This window comes from Phyllostomus hastatus, unplaced genomic scaffold, assembly GCF_019186645.2.
Source record: "Phyllostomus hastatus isolate PE091 unplaced genomic scaffold, TTU_PhHast_1.1 phas_contig_198, whole genome shotgun sequence".
Taxonomy (NCBI): Eukaryota; Metazoa; Chordata; class Mammalia; order Chiroptera; family Phyllostomidae; genus Phyllostomus; species Phyllostomus hastatus.
Window position 1 is genome coordinate 7,737,420 of NW_025333715.1, and position 19,949 is coordinate 7,757,368.

The 19,949-nt window shown below is 61.0% G+C and overlaps 1 protein-coding gene across 1 annotated transcript in view; it reads right to left on the reverse strand.

Moving 5' to 3' along the window:
* CYTH4 (cytohesin 4) overlaps positions 1 to 17,356 on the reverse strand; it is a 30,914-nt gene extending 13,558 nt beyond the window's left edge. Inside the window, exons 1-7 of the mRNA XM_045835084.1 lie at positions 17,194 to 17,356; positions 8,509 to 8,591; positions 6,434 to 6,498; positions 5,172 to 5,238; positions 3,582 to 3,700; positions 1,744 to 1,824; positions 152 to 264 (exon numbers count right to left, since the gene is read on the reverse strand). Coding sequence (XP_045691040.1) covers positions 152 to 264; positions 1,744 to 1,824; positions 3,582 to 3,700; positions 5,172 to 5,238; positions 6,434 to 6,498; positions 8,509 to 8,591; positions 17,194 to 17,212 — 547 coding nt within the window. The 5' untranslated portion in view covers positions 17,213 to 17,356. The remainder of the gene's footprint in view (positions 1 to 151; positions 265 to 1,743; positions 1,825 to 3,581; positions 3,701 to 5,171; positions 5,239 to 6,433; positions 6,499 to 8,508; positions 8,592 to 17,193) is intronic.
* Positions 17,357 to 19,949: the final 2,593 nt, after the last annotated feature.

A 19,949-nucleotide genomic window follows, 5' to 3' on the forward strand; every position in this document is an offset into this window, starting at 1 on the left:
GAGCTGGGAATGGCCTGCGATCCCAGGGTCCGGGTGCTGGGGGTGGGGACCAGAGGGCTCGGGGAAGCCGTGGTGCTCTGGGAGGCAGCCCCACTGTGCCCGGGGATGCTGAAGGGGCCCCGCAGCCCCAGGTCCCACCCCACACCGGCACCTGTAGACTGGAAGACGCCCGGGTTGCAGAGGCAGTATCGGGTGGCAAAGGTCTCCATCATCCGGTCAATCTTCTGGGCCTCGCCGGGCAGCCGGAAGCTCCACAGGAACTGCCTGGGGGAGGAGCAGGGCGGTGGGCAGCAGGGTGGGTGGGGGACCCAGACAGGCCACTCTGCCTCTCCCAGGCTTTGTCTCTTTGTCCTGTAGGCGGGTGGGTCTGACTTGTCATCTACGCTCTACAGGGATTTGTGCCGCCGGGCATGCAGGAGGTTTCCCACAGGTGTCTTTTTTTCCTCCTTCAAAATGCAGAGCTGAGGCCGTGCTCCCCTCTGCCCCGCTGAGTCCTGGGACCTTTGCTGGCCCAGCCAATGAGGGAGCCCCTGACTGATCTGGGCTCTGCAGCGCCCCCGCCTGGCCTCCCCCTGAGGGTGGGAGGGCTCCCTTTCTTGGAACCTAAGCTTCCAGCTCTGGAAGTCGATGAGCTCCACAACGTTAAACCCCACACCTTGAGGGCGAGGGCTGTGCCTGTTCTTGTCACCTCTCTCGCCGGGCCTCCCACAGGCCCAGGCACCCAGGAACTGCTCCATAAAGACTTGTCAAATGAGTGAGTGAATATTGGAAACTACTCCTCTCGCTAGCGAGCCTGGCAGTCGGAGGGAAGGCCACATTGCCTAGATAGTGGCAGTTTCTTCTCTTCCTTGAAAACTCCTATCATCCTACAAAACCCAGCTCAAATGCCCCCTCTGAGGGGCTGATTTCCTAAGACTTCCTAAACACACCCTGGCTGGTGTAGCTCAGTGGATTGAGCATGGGCTGCGAACCAGAGCATCGTAGGTTCGATTCCCAGTCAGGGCACATGCTTGGGTTGCAGGCCACGGCCCCCAGCAACCGCACATTGGTGTTTCTCTCTCTCTCTCCCTTTCTTCCCTCTCTAAAAATAAATAAATAAAATATTTTTAAAAAAGACTTCCTAAACACTTACTGCGGGCCCAATGCAAAGCACTTTCTCCTTTAATCCTCACTGCTGTGTGAGGTTAGTACTATTATTATCCCCATTTTATAGATGAAGAAACTGGGGTACAGAGAGGCTTTTGTGAGTTGCCCAAGGCCACACAGGGGGTGAATGGCAGAGCTGGGACATGAATTGGGCACTCATGCTCCTAACCATTACGCTATAATGCCTCCTGTAGTTGTAAAACTAGCAGTAGGAATGATAATAACATAATTAGAAAATAATAAGCAATAATAAGGCAACACACACTAAGCTATATTAAGGAAATAAAACAAGTGCCACCTTGGAAAGTAGTGGGCACGGCGGTACTAATAGTAATAACGATTCCAAAGATTAAATATTGTTATAGCAACGTGGTAACGGAATAACGCCGTGGTAGGAGCCGTAACGAGCCGGGTGCCGGCTCAGGCCGTCCACGCCAGTGATCCCGCCGCCCTTAGTTGAGCGAGCACGAGGCGGGCACTGTCGTTCATTCGTTCCCGCTCCTGACACTTCGTGCTGTTCGCCAGGCAGCCCGTGATGGCCCCCACACCCCCACCCGGGCCGCGCCCCGCTCCAGGGCCGGGCCTGGGCCTGCTCACCTGAGGGCCTGGACGAGGTTGAGGTTGGCAAACTCGTGGCAGTCCACGAAGGCCTGCAGGACCTGCAGGTTGATGGGGTCCCTGGGGGGGCAGAAGGGAGGGTGGGAGGCACTGGGGAACGCTCTGGTCCCTGCCTCCTGGAGGGGACTGAGGTGGGCAAAGGACAAGAGGGGACAGGTGTCCTCCTTCTGGATCCGGCCGCTCTCTGGCCTGCTCGTATCTGTCTGACCCCACATCAGCCCGCACCCCCCGCCCCTCCCCACGTGCACGCCATGCCTCCCGAACGTGAACAGAGCCCACCGCCCCCCCCGGCTCACCAGCGCTGCTCCCCCCTAGCCTGGGGGTGGCGCTTTCCCTGAGTCAAAGCCTTCCTCGGTCCCTGCCTGCCTGGGTGACACCTCTCAAGCCACTTGCCCTCCCCCAATATTTCAAGCATGCTAGAAAATTATACACTCTTTGGGATACAAATAAAGTGGGGAAGGGAGGTGAGAGGGCCTGGGGACCACAGACCAAGGGCAGTGACGCCAGCGTGGACAGGAACAGTCTCACAGAAAGGGTATGGCTGACTGGACTTGGAAGGAAGAGGGCAGGGTAGACTTCTGGGGGAAGAGCATTCCAGGCAGAGGGAACAGCATGTGCAAAGGCCTCAGGACTGAAGCATGCCCGAGGAGCAGCAGGCTGGTGAGCCTGGGAGAGAGCAAGGGGGCAGGAAGCAGCTGGTGACAAGGCAGGGACCCATGGGGGGTTCGGGCAGAGGTGTGGTGGCCTGTGAAATGGGGACAACCCTGCCGAGCCGGCTCCTCCCTCTTCCCGGCTCCTGGATCAGGACATGCTGCCCTTCTTGCCGCCTGTGTTCCCCACTTGCTCAGGAGAAGAAATGTGTCCCCTGGGGAGTCTGGGAGAGGGGTGGCTGGCTCGCTGGCTCAGCTCCACCCTGGTCCCTTACAGTCCCAGCCCCCCAGCCCTGCAGCCAGAGGGGTCTCAGACCACGACTCTGCCTAGAACCCTCCGAGGGTCCCTGCCTTGTCACCCACTGTTTCCTGCCCCCTTCCCTTGCTCTCTCTCCCAGGCTCACCAGCCTGCTGCTCCTTGGGCACACTTCTGTCCTGAGGCCTTTTTTTAAAAAGATTTTATTTATTTATTTTTAGAGAGGGAAGGGAGGGAGAAAAAGAGAGAGAGAGAGAAGCATCAATGTGCAGTTGCTAGGGGTCATGGCCTGCATCCCAGCCATGTGCTCTGGCTGGGAATCAAACCTGCGACACTTTGGTTCGCAGCCCGAGCTCAATCCACTGAGCTACGCCAGCCAGGGCTGTCCTGAGGCCTTTGCACATGCTGTTCCCTCTGCCTGGAATGCTCTTCCCCCAGAAGTCTACCCTGCCCTCTCCATGAGACCGTTCCTGTCCACCCTGATGTCACAGCCCTTGGTCTGTGGTCCTCAGCCCCTCTCACCTCCCTTCACCATTTTATTTGTATTCCAGAGTTTATCATTTTCTAGCGTGCTTGAAGTATTTGGGAATCTGCCTTCCCCACTGGTATGCACCTCCCTGAGGGCAGGGGTTCCGGCTGCCTGGATCACTGGTGTAGACTCAGGGCCTGGAACAGCGCCCGGCGCACAGCAGGCGCTAACAAATGTCCCTTGTTGGAAACACGAGAGAAGGGGGAAGGAAGGCGGGCTCCGGGTTGGAATCCGGGCGGAAGTGACGGCTCGCCTCCTCGAGCTCCGGGTGCTGACTTCCCTAACATAACTCACTTCCTCGCTCGCCTGCACACACATCACGCTAACCTGCGCACACCAGCACGCCCTCAGTCCCTGCCTCCCTCGGGCCCCGCCCCCTTACCTCTCCCCCAGGTAGGTGCCGATGGCCGTCTTGTTGAGGCCCTCGCCCTTGTACAGGAACCGGGCGATGTCCTGGGCGTTGGAGGTCAGCAGTTTGTGGTCTATGAGGTACTGGATGCCCTGCAAGGGGTATGCAGACACGTGAGCAGCCGGTCCGGGGGGAGGGCGGGAGGGAGCCCCCCGGGGCCAGAGCCTCGTGACCGTTCTGGGGAGTTGTGTCTGTCCTTAGCAGAAGATGCCTCTGTAAGGTGGTGAGCTCCCCATCACAGGGAGGTGTGCAAAGAGAGACATGGTTTCTGTAATGAGCCACGCTCCTGCCAGGGGCTCCCCAGGGTTCCCTGCGGCCTGACGCTCATTGATTATCTGCATCAACGATCCCACTAATTTACGGTTTTAAGATTCAATGATTTAGCCACTTCTTTTGTCCCTTAAAGTTCACGTTACTTAAAAATAGCGTTTCATTTTCTTTCTTGCAGGTAGTCTCTGTCCATTGTATAAACATTAGAAAAAACAGCCAAATCAAAAAAAAGAACTTGCCCAAGGCCTGCCGCTCGGAGGGGGACAGTTCCCGTGGCGGTGGCTCTCAGTTCCGCTCTGCACGGCAGTGACAGTGTGCCAGGCCTTCCGCCTTGACACCTGCTCTGCTGTCTTGACAACCTCACGGGCACCTCTCCCCACCGCCCAAGCACTTGGGAGTATGTCAGTGGCGTTTTAGGAATTTGAGGGGTTGGCCTCTGTTTTCTGTGATGGGTCCTTCATTTCATGTCCCTGCTCCTTTCGGAGAAAGAGAAACTTCTGGAAGATGCGGGGGAGGCAGTTTGAGGGATGCCCTGGATGACAGGCACGGGACCCTGGGGATCCCCCAGTGGCCCTTGCCAGGGGCTTGGGTGGGGAGAGTGTCAGTGGGGGGGGGTGTTCCCTGTGGATGGCTCAGGGGGCCAATTTTTGCGGCTGTGGGGGGCAGGTGGGCGTGTGATGCCGTGGGCCTGAGACAGGGAAGGGGGGAGCCTTTGCAGCCCGAGCGGTACATTTCCAAGGCCCCCTGGCTGCACCGCCCCCCCCCCCGTGTGTCAGCTCGTGGCTTCCTCCTGCCCGTGTTCCTGCAGGAAAGGAGCCCACAACCCCCTCGTGGGGTGACGGGGGGTGGGGCTGGGGGGGCGTGTTAGGGCGGGGAGAGTAGCCGCCGAGCCCTGAGTGCTCTGGGCCTGCACCCCAGCTGTGGCTCCCCCAACCCGAGTGGCTGGGAGACACCTGGGGAGACCGAGCCCCAGAGTGTGACGTCACCCTGTCCCGTGCCTCACCAGCAGAGGAGGAAGCAGAGGCCTGGTGCCGAGGGACTCCAAGTCCACGGACACCATAGACTCCAGGCCCCACCCCCCGCTTCCTGGCTCCCACTCACGCCTGGGGCTGCTGTGCCGTGGGTGACAGAGCCCCTGCCCGTGACTGGGCAGGACACTGAGCCCTGCTGCATCTCGGCCCCCTCACCTGAGGGGCGGCTGTTGTGTTGGTTGGGAGAAACAAGAGAACATTATGAAGGCACCCAGCATGCAGCAACCCGACCCCACGCCCCGAGCCCCCCACACCTGCCTACCTTCACGGGGTCCATGTTGAACTTCTTTCGCCCAATGCACAGCTCCTTCTCCTTTTGGGCCATCCGGCTGCAGACATGTGGGTGTCAGTGTGGGCTGTCCCAGCACCCAAGGGCACCCCCGCAACCTCCAAGGACTCTCGGACACCCTGAAGACTCCCCTTAGCTACAGCCAATACTCCCTAGGGCCCTCCTGGAGCTCCCACACCGAATCCTTCCAACCGGCCCAGCACCGGGGCCTGGAGAGCTCCGAGCTGCTCCCGGAGGGGCAGTGGGGGCCCCATGCTGGGGGTGCGGCCCTGTGACCGTGACGCAGAGGCTGGGCCGAGGGCTCAGGCTCCGGAGCCAGCCTCCCGGCTCGCATCCCGTCCCGCCGTTGCCGGCACAGCCACGCAGGGAGAGTCGCTCCATCTCAGTTCCCTCATCTGGGACAGGGGGGACGTGGCCACCTGCCTCCCAGCGCTGTTGGGAGGTTAAGGCGCTGGAAATAGGTGGCGGCGGGCGCTCTGGAGGTGCTATGTTGTTACTGTTGCAGCCTGACCGGCGAGTCTGGAGACAGGCCCGTGATCACCCATGGGCGTCTGTCTGCGGCTGAGTGGCACGGGACAGTGGGCACTGGAGGCGGCAGAGGACTAAGGGGGCTGGGGGCGGGGTGGGAGTTTCCTGGGACCCTGGATAGAAGAGTCGGTGTCCTGGGGCCCTCGGGGATTATGCAGGGACCAACAATCTCATCTCACAAGTGGGGAAACTGAGGCCCAGAGAGGGGACGAGACTAGCCCGGGTCACAGAGCCTGTGGGAGCCTCCCCATAGAAGTGGCCGGGTGAGTGACAGCCTGTGGGCGGACTGAAGGAAACCACCCTCCGCCCTGCCCCCGGCCAGGCTCCTGCCCCGCTGAGACCCCTGGCTTCCCCGTCCTCCACGTTGGGGCCGAGTTTTCCTTCTCCCAAGCCCCTCCCAGGATGCTCCTAAGTGGCCACTGGTCAAGGGATGGGTCAGGGCGGGTTGGAAGCGCCTTTGGGTGCAGAGGCTGGCAGGATGGGGCTGTCTCTCAAGAGAGGGGCCGTGTGGGAACAAGGCCCGGACCAGCACGATGGAGGGTCCCGCCGCCCTGTTCCTATCCCAGTGCCCCGCCGCCTCCTCCTCCGGGCCGATCCCTGACCTCACCTGGGCCCCAGCCCAGGCGTGGCTCCCCTCGTTCCAGACCTGTGACATCCCTTGGAAGCCACCCGGGCAGCTTCCCGGGGCCCCCTAGCCAGGCCCTCACCTCTCCTCGGCCAGCTCGAAGCAGTCGATCTGGGCAAACACATCTGAGATCTCGTCCTTCAGCTTCTGTGGGGCGGCGGTGGGGGGAGGGCAAGAACGGGGAGGGAGAGTCAGGGAGCCGGAGCTCGGGTAGACCGGGTTGTACGGCCCTCCCCCATACCCACTCCCACCCTGGGCGTGACCCCAAATTCTCTTTCCTGAGAGGTCCCCACCCCAGATATCTCATATCCTCCAAGTCCCAGACCGCACTAGTGCGTTTGTCTGTATGCTTTCTTCCACCATCTCCTCGCTTGGGAAGGCAGTCCCCAGGTCACCCCTGCCTTTGCCCGACTCTGTTTTCGCCCTTCCCATCTCTCCCCTCTGCAGGTGTGCAGCTCCTGCCCTCTAGCCACGCCCACCCACCAGCCCCTCTCCACCCAGCTGCCCTCCTGCTGCAGTGCACTGGTGCCTGCCCCGCCCCCACTCAGACTCCGTCCACGGCTCCCCCTGCCCTGCCCCCACCCCCACCCCCCCCCAGGAAGGAGGCACACAGGCCGCCCTGTGAGGGGCCCCAGCCCCTCTGCGGCTTCCCTCCGTCTGTCTGTTCACTCTGACACTTGTCCTGGGCTCGGGGCCTGCTGCGTGCCAGGTACTGTGGGCACACCGGGGACTAGGAAATGCGGGGACTTTGCAGTCCCTGTGGAGTTTGCAGACAAGGACACTGAGGCATAGAGAGGCAAAGGGGCATGACTAAGGTCTGACTTCAGCCTCTGACTAGAGTCAAGCCCCAAGCCTGTTTCCTCGTGACCCTGCACGGGGTGCCCAGGGGCAGGGGACAACCCCTATCTCTGCCAACTGCCATTGCTGAGCAGACAGGGCGAAGTGGCGTCGTGACCCCCATCCCCCTGCAGGGCAACAGCACGAGCCCCCAGGGGGCACCCAGTCCTCCCCTTCCTCCCCCAAGATCTGAGGATGGGGGCAGTCCCAGGGGCTTGTCCTAGGACACAGGGACAGATAGCATGGGACCTGGAACCTATATCTGTGCCCAGTCAGCTCCTGTCCACGTGATCTCAGCTGGCTCACGGAGTGGCTTCCCCGAAAATAAAACAGGGACTCCCTCACAAGTATTAACTGAGCGCTTACTATGCTCTGACTATTGGGCCGCAAACACAGTGGTGGGCAAGACAGACCCAGGCACGCAGTCCAGTGGGGCTGGGATCGTGGTGGCCCCGCGGGAGGGAAAGGACTGTGCAGAGAACGATCACAGTGATGGTGCGGGGAAAGCCTGGCACGTGGGAGGGGCTCTGGGAGGTCCCCGCTGAGCGCACGCTTCTGTACCTCCACCGTTTCCCACGCCAGAGGCGAGCCTGTGTCAGGGTGAGGTGGGGTCCCGGCCACTGTAGCCGGGGCGGTCAGGGCAGCCTCCGAGAGGAGGCAGCAGGAGAGCCAAGACTGAACTAGTGAGGAGGAGCCACGACGAGCGTCCGGGAGAGTCTCGGGGGAAGGGAACCGTGAGTGCAAAGGCCCAGGGGCAGGGCTGGGCTCAGCGTGTCCCTGGAACCGAGCCAGGGCCTGTCTCAGAAGGCTCTTGAGCGTCAGATGGGCGGACATCTGAAACACGGGTGCATTGACAGGGGCTGGGCCCATATGGGTGCTGTGTTGACCTGATGACCCCCATTTTTCGGGGGGATGAAGCTGAGGCTGGGCACGGGGACGAGGGCGGAGTAAAGCCGCGCAGGCAGGAGTGGAACCCACCGTGCGAAGGGGGTGTAGAGCCCCAGGCGGGCTCCGCACACGGGAGGGCATTGACACGCTGCTGCCTGTCCCGCCCTGCTCCCCCAGCCCTCTCCCGGCAGCTCAGTCCGGCAGTGAGGGGGGTCCCCCGGGGACCCTGTGCTCCCCGCTCCTGAGGGCTGGGCTTGAGGCTGGGTGCGGCTGGAGTCGCACCTCCTCTCTGCCCGGGCCGGGTCAGGCGTGAGTGGGAGGGGCGCGAGCATGGAGGAGAGTCTGTGGGAGTGCGTGGTTCGGGGGTGTGCCCGCGGGAGCGTGTGTGGGGAATGTGCCTTTGTCAGTGTGAGTGTGTGCGTGTGCACTCGCCTGGATGTCCTCCAGAAGCTGCTGCCGGTGCCATTTGATCCGCTGCAGCTCCTCGGTCTCCCCGCTGCTCAGCTCCGCTGGGTCTGCGGAGAGAAGGACCCGTGTGGGGCCACCGGCTCACCCGCCGGCCTCCCCTCCGTCGCTCGGCTCCGGCCACACCGGCCGGCTCTCAGGCCCCTCTTCCCTCCGGAAACCCGCGCCCTGCCAGCCCTTTCCTCCACTCAAGCCCGGGCTCAGGTGTCACCACCTCCAAGAGGCCTTCCCTGACCGCTCTGAGTCAGCCTCCCCGCCACCCTCCCCTCCTACCCAGCTTTCTGTTTCTTCTGTCCCTGTGCAGATGCCCTGAAATGATCTCGTGCGCTTGTATCTTTTCTAGTGCACTCATTGTCCTCTCAGCTCCGGGAAAGCAGGCACTTCAACTGTGTGGTTCACGGCTGCACCCTCAGCAGCGAGCAAGAGCCCGGCGCACAGTGGGTGCTCAGGAAAATACCTGCTGAAGGCATCCATTCTTCCCTGGAACTTTAGTTTGTTCCTTCATTGGATCATGTGTTTATCATTTATTCACTTATTTATTTGCACAGCCAGGAAACAGTGTATCATTTTGTCTCACACGCCATTGGCCAAATGAAGTCACATTGCAACACCTAGCTGCAAGGGAGGCTGGGAAAGGAGCCTGTAGTAGGGTGGTAACGATATCCTTACTATGTGAGATGGGAGAACTGGATTCTGGGGGACATTAGACAGTTTCTGCCCTAGACACTGAGGCTCAGAGAGGTGAGGGGACCTGGCTGAGGTCCCCTGGGGACGAGCTGCTGAACCAGGCTGACCCTGGATCGGCCCGACTACAGAGCTCTCTCTGCTTCACCTGAAAATGAACGAAAGGAGCTACGTGTGTGTTGGTCAGAATTCTGTACGAGGCGCCGTGACGATGCCCACATTCAGGTCAGCCGGCTCACGCCTACCCCACCCCGCCGCCATTGTGCTTCCCATTCCATCCACGACACTGTCCTGGGCAAAATCTCCACGGACTGGCCGTTATTTCTGGGGAAAAGCCCTCCCTCCTGCGGGTCCCGCACACAGCCTCCCTGGCCGCTCCAGCCAGCCTCTCCCCGCCGTGCTCGACGAGAGCCTGCCAGTGCGGGCTGCCAGCCCCCGACTGCCCCCGAGTCCCCAAGCTCTCCGTCTTCCTCCCGCGCCTTTGCCTGCAGCTCCGCTGCCTGCACGCCCTCTCCTGTCCGCCCACCCAGATCCTCCCTGGCTTTCCGGTCCTGTCCCTGGGAAGTGCCCGGCTGTGTGTCTCGCAGCTTTTACAAGGACGGAAACCACTCTCCTGAGCGAATGCGGGGATGCCACCAAGTCCTCCAGGTCCCTGCTTCTCCCACCTGCCGGCTGAGCAGCCGCCTCGGACTTTGAGACGGAAGCCGGGTATGGAGACGGCGGCGAGCTGGAAGGAGCCCGGGCCCTGCACAACGGTGTGGAGGAAAAAGCCATCATACGTGCCTCGACCCGCAGCGACCCACTTGGGCTGCTCCAGGAGAGCGGAGCGGGTCTCAGTCCCCGTGCTTCTGAGTCTCTCTGTGACGCGGGCAGACCTGCGACCTGGCCAGCACAGCATCCTTCCCCAAGAAACATGGACCGCATGCTTCCCTAGGGCACGGCGGTCAGGACTAACAGGGTGGAATTGTGTGAAACACCCAGCAGGTGTCCGATGTGTGGTAGCAGTTCAACACATGTACAATGGCTGCCTGTAGTACCACGCAGCCCCCCTCCTCAAGGCCAAGGTGCCCGTTCCCTCGGCTGTGGGGGTTGCAGTGGTGGGGGCGGCAGCCTGCTGATCACTGACAGCGGAGTCTCTCCCCGGGCAATTACCTCAGCCAAACGGAGCTGCCCCTGCTAAGGACAGGCCCCTCCCAAAGGGCAGCTACGGCACCAAAGGTCAAGACCTCCGGCCTCATCTCTGGACCAGGACCAGCTTTCAGACCCCAGATCTATCGACTGCAGAAGAGGCCGTGTCCCCAGAGGGAAGGGTGCTGCGTCACAGTGGCAAGCGCACATGGTAGCAGTTCTCCGGGCCCAGCAGCCAAGGCGGGACTGTCTGACACATCAGGTCGCAAAGTCAAGGGAGTCCAGCAGCAACGCTTTGTAAGTGGCTCACCTAGGAGCAAGCGTGAGTGGAACCAGAAGACCCCAGTGAGCCCCACGGATGGGTGGCCCCGCCCCCCGTCACCCACAGCGAGTGTCCCAAGGCCTGCCCCTCGGCTCACACCGTGTCTGCGTGGGAGGGTCCCTCGTGACCCTCTGACAAAGGAGGAAAACGCCTGGGTTTGGCTCTGGGATGGGTGGCTAGGTGCTGGGTGCAAGTAAAAACTGGGCGGCGGCTGAACTGTGGTCCAGCTCGCAGGTGTTCCGGAGAGAGGGTGCCGAGGAGCCCTCCCAAAGGGCAGAGCTGTGGGCAGGGTGCCTGGCCACCCGTTCCATGGGGGAGAGAAGTGTTGGGAAGCAGGAACACACAGGCATTTGTGGGCAGCAGTGGGCGGCTTGGGCAGAGGCTGGAAAGAAGACAGATTAGAAGACCAGGAACAGAGAGGCCTGGGGGAGAGGCGAGTGGACGGCTCTGTGGGAGTGGACACGAGGTGGGAGGATTTTGTAAAGTGCACTTATGTGCCCCAGCAGGCATCCATCTCAGCAGGGGCACTAAACAGCTGGGCAGGCAGAGTGACTCAGCCAGGGGGCGTCGGCCAGTCTCTGGTCGGCCAGCCCGGGGCGGTACAATGGCTCATGAATCAAGCAGTCGTGTGTGTGGCCTGGGTGGAGGCCACACCTAGACTCACTCTCCCGGGCTCCCGGAGCTACTGCCACTGCGGGATCCCCGACTTGCCAGGGACAGAGACCCATTGCTTCATGAGAAAACCATCCAGCTCCCTTCTAATTTGCAGAGGCCAGCAATCCACCTTGACTGGCACCCACCCGTGTCCCAGACATGTGGTGGCCTTCCCTGCCCGCAGAGCCTGGGCCAGCCTCAGTATCCAAGGGCTTCCAGAGCATGTGGTCCACTGACACAGGACGCTACGTGACATCACCTTAGGCCGAGGGACCCTCTTTACAGTAACGGAGGTGCGGGACAGCGTGTGGCCACGGGTCCCGCCAGCCCCCTGCACGTTTCTCCACCAGAGGACGCCGGCCTGGCGGGTGCCGGCCTGCTGGGGCGGCGGGGCAGCCTCCTGAAGGTGCAGCTGAGGTGTTCGCTGGGGGTCGATGGCTGCCTGGGGGGCATCGTCCTCTGCGCCCTAACTCAGTGACTGTTAGATGGTGCTTTGTCCCCGGCAGGTCAGGGACATGGAGGGGGAGGGGCTCCACTGCCGTCCTCTTAATGGCTCATGTGAGAGTTTTCCTTTCTGTTCTGCAACTCGGAGTCTGTGGGCCCAGGGTTCCTGGTTTCCAGGGGGTGGGGGAGGTGGCTGTCATCCCAGCAGACAAAGCGAGAGTTCCGTTAAGTTGTAAGCGCAAAAACACCTACTCCACGCCAGCCAGCAGCTTCATGTAAATTGGGTCGTTGAATCCTCACCACTCTGTGAAGTGGGTCTCGTTTCATTTAAGACACTGAGGCCCAGAGAGGAGACGTGACTTGCCCTAAGTCACACAGCCAAGAGAGAGCAACGCTGGGATCCGAACCCTGGTTTGGCGGAACCCAAGAAAGACCACACCCCAGGGTTCTGCAGCCGCAGGGACCTGCGGGGATGGGGGCGGGGCGTGAGGGGCCCTCCACTCAGAGACGGGAGCAGGGGCCTGGCAGGGGAGTCAGCGCTGCGGGCTGGAAGTCCTCCACCAGGCGCTGGAGGGGGGCTGAGTGCTGCCGTGGAAAAAGCCAGTCACCTCCAGTTGGCTTTGGGGTGAAAGATCAGACTTTTGTGTTCAGTTCATTCGCTTCCTGCTATCTTCCTGTTGGCTGAAGCTTGTGTCCTGAGGGGGCTTCCTGGTGGGGGCACACCTCCTGGCGGGGGCCCTGCGGACTCCCGAGGGGCTGCTTGTTGGGGAGGAGCCGGGCTGGTTCCAGCGTTTCTGCAGATGGTCCCCCGTGCGGGGGGCCAAGGGCTGAGCCCTGCATCCCGTGGCCCCGCCCCGGGCTCTTCTCCCCTCCCCACCGCTCTCCTTGTTCCCCTCATCCTCTCCAGGACCAAGGAGCCACCGGCGCACCCTCTGCTCCACCCCCTCCCTGAGTTTCAGGCCCTGCCATGCCCCTGGGTGCGGGTCATCATCTTGTTTGTCTGTTTGACCCAAAGAGAAGTCCTAGAATTTCCCCTCGACTGTTCCCGAGATCCCGGGCTCTGGTCGGGCGCCTGAGATAGCCCTGCCAGGGCCCCAGGAGGCAAGTCGGCTCCCGCACCAAGCCCGGCTGTCAGCCTGGCTTCTTCTGTCTGCACGGCCCCACCCTCACGCTGGCCCCTGGCTCCCGTCTCCGGGTGATGGATGCAGCGCCTCTCCGCGTCTCCCTGCCCCCGCTTGGCCCTTCCAATCCCATTGTCCTGGGGGTATGGGTCCCAGACTCCACCGGGCCGGGCAGAACTGCTGGTGCTCCCCCACCCGCATCACATACTGTGCCCCACCCCCCACCCCGCCCTCCACTCGAGGCCTCACTGGCCACCCTTCCCTTGCTCCTGTGGGCCCTTCCTTCCGCAGGCTGCGCACCTGCTGTTCCCTGCTGCCCTTCCCCTCTCGGCCCAGGAGGCCGGCTCCTCCCCCCCCCCCCCCCCCGCTCCTCTCAGGGCCTCTGTGCTCCCCTTGGGCCTCGCCCTCCCCCTCCCCCTCCCCCTCGCCTCCTTCCCTCTCACTGCCACAGGCCTGGGGCCGCGTGGCTCAACAACAAGCTAAGCTGTTGGTTCCGGAGAGGCGTGCCAGTTGAACACCTACTACGTGCTGCGCCCTGTGTGCTCCAGGCTCTTCCCACCCGTCATCTCGTTCGACCCAGACGACAGCTCTGGAAGAAGGGAGGCCTTTCCAATCTCATTCTGTGGACGAGACACCCAGGGCGCAGAGGGGTTGAGTGACCTGCCCGAGGCGACACAGTGGAAAGGTGGGGGAGCGGAGGCTCCCACCCAGGCCCCTCTGGGGTCCGGCGGCCTCAGTGCTGACCTTACTCCTATGAAGCCAGATACTGGCATGTGAACCATCGACACCCCATCAGACGCGAACCCTGGACGTTCTGACACCCGGGCACGCCGACCGTGGCCGCGTGTTTGGGAGTGAACACGGGGTGTGGAACGCTGCCTGCGACCTGAGCCCCGTCCCCTGCGTGGGGTCAGCAGTGAAACAGAGCCAGCGCCCCAGAGCTGGGGAGACTGAGGCGCAGGCATGGTTGGAAACAGCGCTCCCAGGAGAGTGGGACGGCATGGGGGGGTGACGTTTCCATTTCCCTTCGTGCCGCTCCTGTTGTGGTGTGACAGGTGGGTTCACAGGTGCTCTCAGGCCGCTGTCCCCTCTGTCGGGGCCCCGACCCCAGCAGGCGGCCAATGGCCAAGTGCACAGGAACCGTGGGACGGGGCTGACCGCCCCCAGACTGCTGCACCCATCCCTCGGCCCCTTCCGACCTCTCACGTGCATGTTAGAAAGTGGGCCTTTCTCCCCATTTCAGAGCCGCGGACACTGAGGTTCAGTGAGGGTGAGCAGGACCCAGCTGAGAGCGTTCGCTGCTGATCGCAAGCCTGCGTCAGGCACTGGGGTGACTCACAGGAGGCAGATGTTTAATAACAATAATAATAACAGTCACGGTAACAAAACACAGAATACAACAACACGGTCAAAACAACCGTCGCCCCCACAGGGCCCTGTTTACTACTCCCCACGGGGCTTCGCGCTCTTCACACCTCCCAGCGGTCGCCTTCAGGCCCTGACCGCACCCGAGCCCGAGCCCGGGCCAGGCGGCCCTCTCCCCAGCCCAGGCCCGCGACCGACTGTCTCCCCCGCTGCCCCGCACTTCCCCTTTGCCCTTCCTCTTTCCCCTCGTATTTTTAGAAATCACTCGGCTCGCGGCGCTGCTTCCAGGGCAGCTGGCCCGGCTTCCCCTTTTCCAGGGCAGGAGGAGGGTGCTCTCCCGGGGCCCACCCGGGCCACAGGCTCTTCGGAGTCTGGTGGGATGGGGCCTGGGGGGGTGTCTGGGGGAGCTCCTCCCCGCCCAGGCCTGCTCTGTGGGCGCATCGTGCAGCTTCCTACCCACAGCTGAGCCGCCTCTGTGCTATTTTTAAGGGCGCTCATCCTTCCTGCACCAACCCGCTGCTGTCATTGGTCCTGCAAGGGCTCTGCTGCCTGGTCCTCTCACCTTCCTGGCAGGCCCTGGGGGGAGGGGGCCGACCCGTTCCTGGGGGTCACACACCCACGGCTGGAGGAGGGGAGGCAGGCCTGGGGAGGCCTTTGCCACTGTCCCGTCCATGGCCCGGGCAGGGAAAATGAGGCCCGTCATGACCGCTGGCAGGCTGGTGCAGGGCTGGGCACGGAGCCAAGTCTGGCTGACTGCAAATGCTTGTTCATCATTTAGGTCAGGCCGGGATGATGGCGCCCACTTCTAGGTGACCGATCTGGTCTCCAAGAGGGGTAGTCCCCTGGCCGTGGAGGTGCTTTGATTAAGACCCAGTCTGGGTTAACAGAGGAATGATCTTCCTTTTCTTTTTCTGCTTCCTTCAGGAAGTCTTCCCAGATTCCCCCTGCTTATGTGGAAAGAGTGGCTTCTTCCCGTGCACCAGGACTGTGCTCATTTGCACATCTGTCCTGGGTCGTGGCCCTGCAGATACACCCCCTCTCTGCCACATTGCAGGCCAGCGGCACCTCGGGGCTGGGCCCATGCCTGGGCCACTGCCGTCCTCTGCACCACGCTGCACTGCACTGTACTGCGGCAGGGCCTGCGCCCCAGGCGGCTCTTGACAGAATGAACAGGTGAATAGAAGAACCAATCAATGGAGACCTCAAACCTTCCAACAGACGGCCTTTGTTGACCGCATTGAATCCTTGTTTCCAGGGTCAGCCTGAAGCGAAGCAGAGAGCCCCCCCGGGCCTCCGCAGGCGCCCCTCCTTCTCACAACCCCAGGTAACCTGGGCTCTCTCTCCTCTGGCTCGGTCCCTGTGCTGCCGTTTCCCAGCCGCCTGACTTTGGGCGAGTCAGTGCTCTCCTCCGGCTTATGGAGCCTCGGTTTCCTCATTCGCATCACGGGGACCACCATCCCTGTTCCTCAGGACCCTCATAGGTGGAGACCCCAAAGATGTGGGGGGATTACTTCACCGTCTCATCTGCCTGTTGCCTCTGCCGGATGACCCTGAGCCGGGCGACCCTGAACTGGGCACTGGCCCTCGCTGGGTCTCTTCTCGCCTGAGATGTGTTCCCTGAGCTGGTGCCATTTGTGAGGCCCCCGCCCCCCGCCCTGAAGCCCACAGGAGGAGCCGGGGGCTCAGGGAGAGAGCACTGGGCAGGGAGTCTGGAGGTGGGAGTGGTCTGCCTCCGCAGGGCAGTGTCCGCTCTGGGCCTCCTTCCTTCCATCTGAGACTGGGGGTGCTGAAGTGGATCTGGGTGCTCTCGCTGCAGGGGCGGGGCTCCCTAGGGGCAGGCTCGGGCAGCTCTGGGTTAGGTTTTATCCGAAGGAAGAATTCTGTTGCTAACAGACTGGCGCTGTCTGGACCTGGGGAACCGGTAGGCTCCGGCAGCCCTTGTCTTCGGGACTTGCAGACAATGCCGGAATGTTCTGAGAGGCAGGACGCAGGGACCCGGCCCCTCCTCTGTCCGTCTTGGAGAGACGGCACCGCAGGCTCTCTCCTGTCCCAGCTGCACTGCCTCCCTTCCTCTTTCCCTCCAGACGCTGCTTCCCTGGGAGGCCTCAGCCACGGTCCCCGGCTGCTGGGTCCTGGTCCCCCCATGGGCCCCGGGCGCTTTCCTCTGCCTCCTCACAGGCCACCCTCACTCCCCAAAGGCCACACTGGGGCTTCAGGGACTTGGTGTCACCCAGACAGGCGTCATCGTGACCAACATTGTCACCTTCAACACAAACAACCTTTCTCGGTGCCGCCTTTGCACTGTCTGCTCTGCCTCCCGGAACATTCTTTTCCCAGAAACCCACGAGGATGCCTCCCTCCCCTCATTCAGGTCTCTGCTCTCTCTTTTTTTTAATCCTCACCTGAGGACATGTTTGTTGATTTTAAAGAGATAGGGAGGCGGAGACAGAGGGACAGACAAAAACATTGATGTGAGAGAGACGCATTGATGGGTTGCCTCCCCTGCACTCCCGACTGGGGATCGAACCTGCAACCTCTCGGTGCACCAGACAATGCTCCAACCAACTGAGCCACCTGGCCAGGGCAGGTCTCTGCTCTTGAGGCCTTCTCCACGACCCTCTCCCGTTCTCCTCCTACTTTCTTGTTGTCATTCTGCTTGTCACCATCTGACCTGGGACATTAATGTGTTTACTGTCTGTCTGTCCCCTGAAGGCAGGGACAGTGCCCGCTGGACACACCACGTTCCCAGCCCCCCCGGGGCACAGCCTGGCAGCCGGCCCGAGCCCACGAACACCTGCCGCACGCTTCTGCATCCCCACCTGCGTTGTAACTGTTCACATGCCAAGTGCTCCAGGGTCCCGGGAGACCAGCACTGCTATCCCCCTTCTACAGAAGAGGAAACTGAGGCCAGAGAGGTTGGCCACGGGTGCTTACCTGCGTGGCACAAGTTCATCCCGAAGCCTCCACGGAAGAGTGGTCCGAACTCCCGTGAACTGCTGACCCAGCTGCCACTCAAGCTGGCCGGGCAGAGATGTGTCACCTCAGCTCTCACAGGCGCCTTCCCGTTCGCCCTGCCCCGCCCCGTGTGAGGAGGAAGTCCTGTGCTGCTGGGGTCTGTGTGTGCGCTTTTGATGCCGTGGCACTTCCTAAAAAAAAAAAACACAAAACCAACAAAACCCTCCGACGACAACAGCAACAAAACAGCGGCGTTTAGACTAGCAGGCTGTCCGTTCTGGGTGTGAGAAGGGAGGGATGGAAGCGGAAGAGACGGAGAGAGAGAAGGAGCGGTGGAGATGTAAAGAGAAAGCGAGACTCACACACACACAGAAGACTCTGAGAGACAGAATCTTCTCCAGGAAACAACGGGCATTTGTTTACTCAGCACCCTGCTCGCATGTAAAATGAGGGGTCACTCCACTTGGCGTCTAAGCTGAGCCCCAGATTCCACCTTGAGAAAAGAAAAACGAATTCAGTGCTAGGAAGGGTTTTGCTTTCCCTCAGTGAAATGCCTGGTTTTTTTCCTCACTTGTGGCCAATTGAGCAATATGTTCAGTTTCCCTTTTCCCCTGGGCTGCTAGGAAACTCACAGTGGAACCTAAAGCTTCTTGACAGCTGTTCTATTGCAGCATGTGGGCTTTGAGGTCAAACCAGCCGTGTGACTCCCAGCTCTGCCACTCAGCCCTGTGTGGACTCAGGCTGGTCATTTACCTGCAATGAACCTCTGGCTGCTTATCTCTAGAAGGGTCTTGGAAAAGACTCGGGGAGAGAGCATGCATAAGGTGCTGGAACTCGGGGGGGCGGTGCTCAGTAAACACTGTCTTCTTCCCCCTTTTGATTTCGCTTTTCTTTTCTGGTTAAAATTCACAATTTTATTGCTTGTTCCTTCTCTGGCAAGCTGCAGGAAAAATATGCTATAAAGAAATATCTATAAAATAAATGTTCTTTCCTTATAACTTCGTGGCACATATTGGTTTATTCATCTGTTTCCCCACGAGTCTGTGTCTGGCAAATGCCGGGCACGTAAAGGGTGTTCAAGTGTACAAAAAAAAAACAAAACCCACCAATAAATGACTGAAACGAGCATAGAAAAAATGGTGTGGCTAATGAGAAGGTAGCTATAATTTCTCCCCCTGTCTGTACCCACACCCCTTCGCACTGACCCCACCATTCCTCCCATCAAGATGCAGAGGCTAGCCCTGGCTGGTGTAGCTCAGTGGACTGAGCGCGGGCTGTGAACCAAAGTGTCGCAGGTTCGATTCCCAGTCAGGGCACATGCATGGGTTGCAGGCCACGGCTCCCAGCAACCGCACATTCATGTTTCTCTCTCTCTCTCTCTCTCCCCCCCTTCCCTCTCTCTAAAAAAAAAAAAGATGCAGAGGCTAGTTCCTCTCCCCTTGAATCTGGACTGGGCCGTGTCTTCCTTGGACCACCAGAATGTGATGCTACGGGGCTTTCGAGACCAGGTCTTCAGAAGTTTTGTGGCTCCCACCCTTGCTCTTGGACCCCTGCCCAGTTGCCATGGGAACCAGCCTGGGCTAGCCTGCTGGAGAACCAGAGACCGCACAAGGGTGCGGAGGCCTGGTTGTCCTCAGTGCCACCTGGTTACAGCCTCAGGAGGGAGCCCGGGCGGTGCCAGGAGAAGAGCCACACTGCTCAGCCCCACCGAGATCACCGCCCCGGGGAACGGTGAGAAGCAATAAACGCTGGGTGTTGTAAGCCACCAGCTTCTGGGGTGGTATATCGTGCAGCGAGGGCTCCCTGAGACGGACGAAATCCGGCGCTCTCATTTCCTTGGAGAGGAAGCCGGGGCTCCTTTCTGGGACACGCTCGGCCGAGCTGGGACGCGAGGGAGTGGCCAGCACGGGCCTGGAAGCTCGGGCCTAGAGCTCCGAGGGCTCCTCACCCCGGCCGCTCCCTGGCCTCTTGCATAACTCAGGGTTATTTTCTAGGAAACGCTGAAATGATCTCCATGGCAAACTAAATTCTTCTCAACAAATCTGGGCTTGAGGTGCAAAAAAAAAAAAAAAACGCATTTCCCAGGTCACTTCAAAAAGAAATGGGGCGGAAGGTGTCGCTTCTGTTTCTGTGTGGGAAGGCGTTAGTTAGCAGCTCGGGTCCGAGCCTGCTCTCCTTTGAAAGGCTGCTTGCGAGTTCAGCCCTGGGCTGGCCTCTGGGAACCTGGGGGGGGGGGGCGGGGGGCGGGGGCCAGGGGGCGTGTTCCTGCCACCCCCCCCCATAAGAGGGCCCACTGTGTCTGTGCTATCTGTGCAAACGGTGTGGTTTATATTGACCGCCTGCTTCTCTTTGGGGAGTCGGGGTTTGGGGATGTGCTAGGCCTGTGTGACCGGCCCCCTGGGAAAAACTGGGGTCCCCGAGTCTCCGTGGAGCGCCCTGGTCGGTCCCTGATGCCGTTCCACAGCCTGTTGCTGGGGGGATGAGGCACCGCCTGTGGGGCTCTGCTGGGAGGGGACCCAGCTCAGGCCCGTTCCCTCGGCCTTCACCTCGGGCTTTGTCGTTGTGGTTTTTCGTGTGCTTTTCGGTTTTGCTCTGTGTTGTTCCGCTGCAATCAATCACGGCTCCGGGCAAGGCTGTGCTGAGTTATGTGACTGCTCCTGGTGAGTCACAGAACCTGGGGGTGGTCTTGGGGACCCCTGACACATGCCCTGACACTGTACCCAGCCTGGGCCATG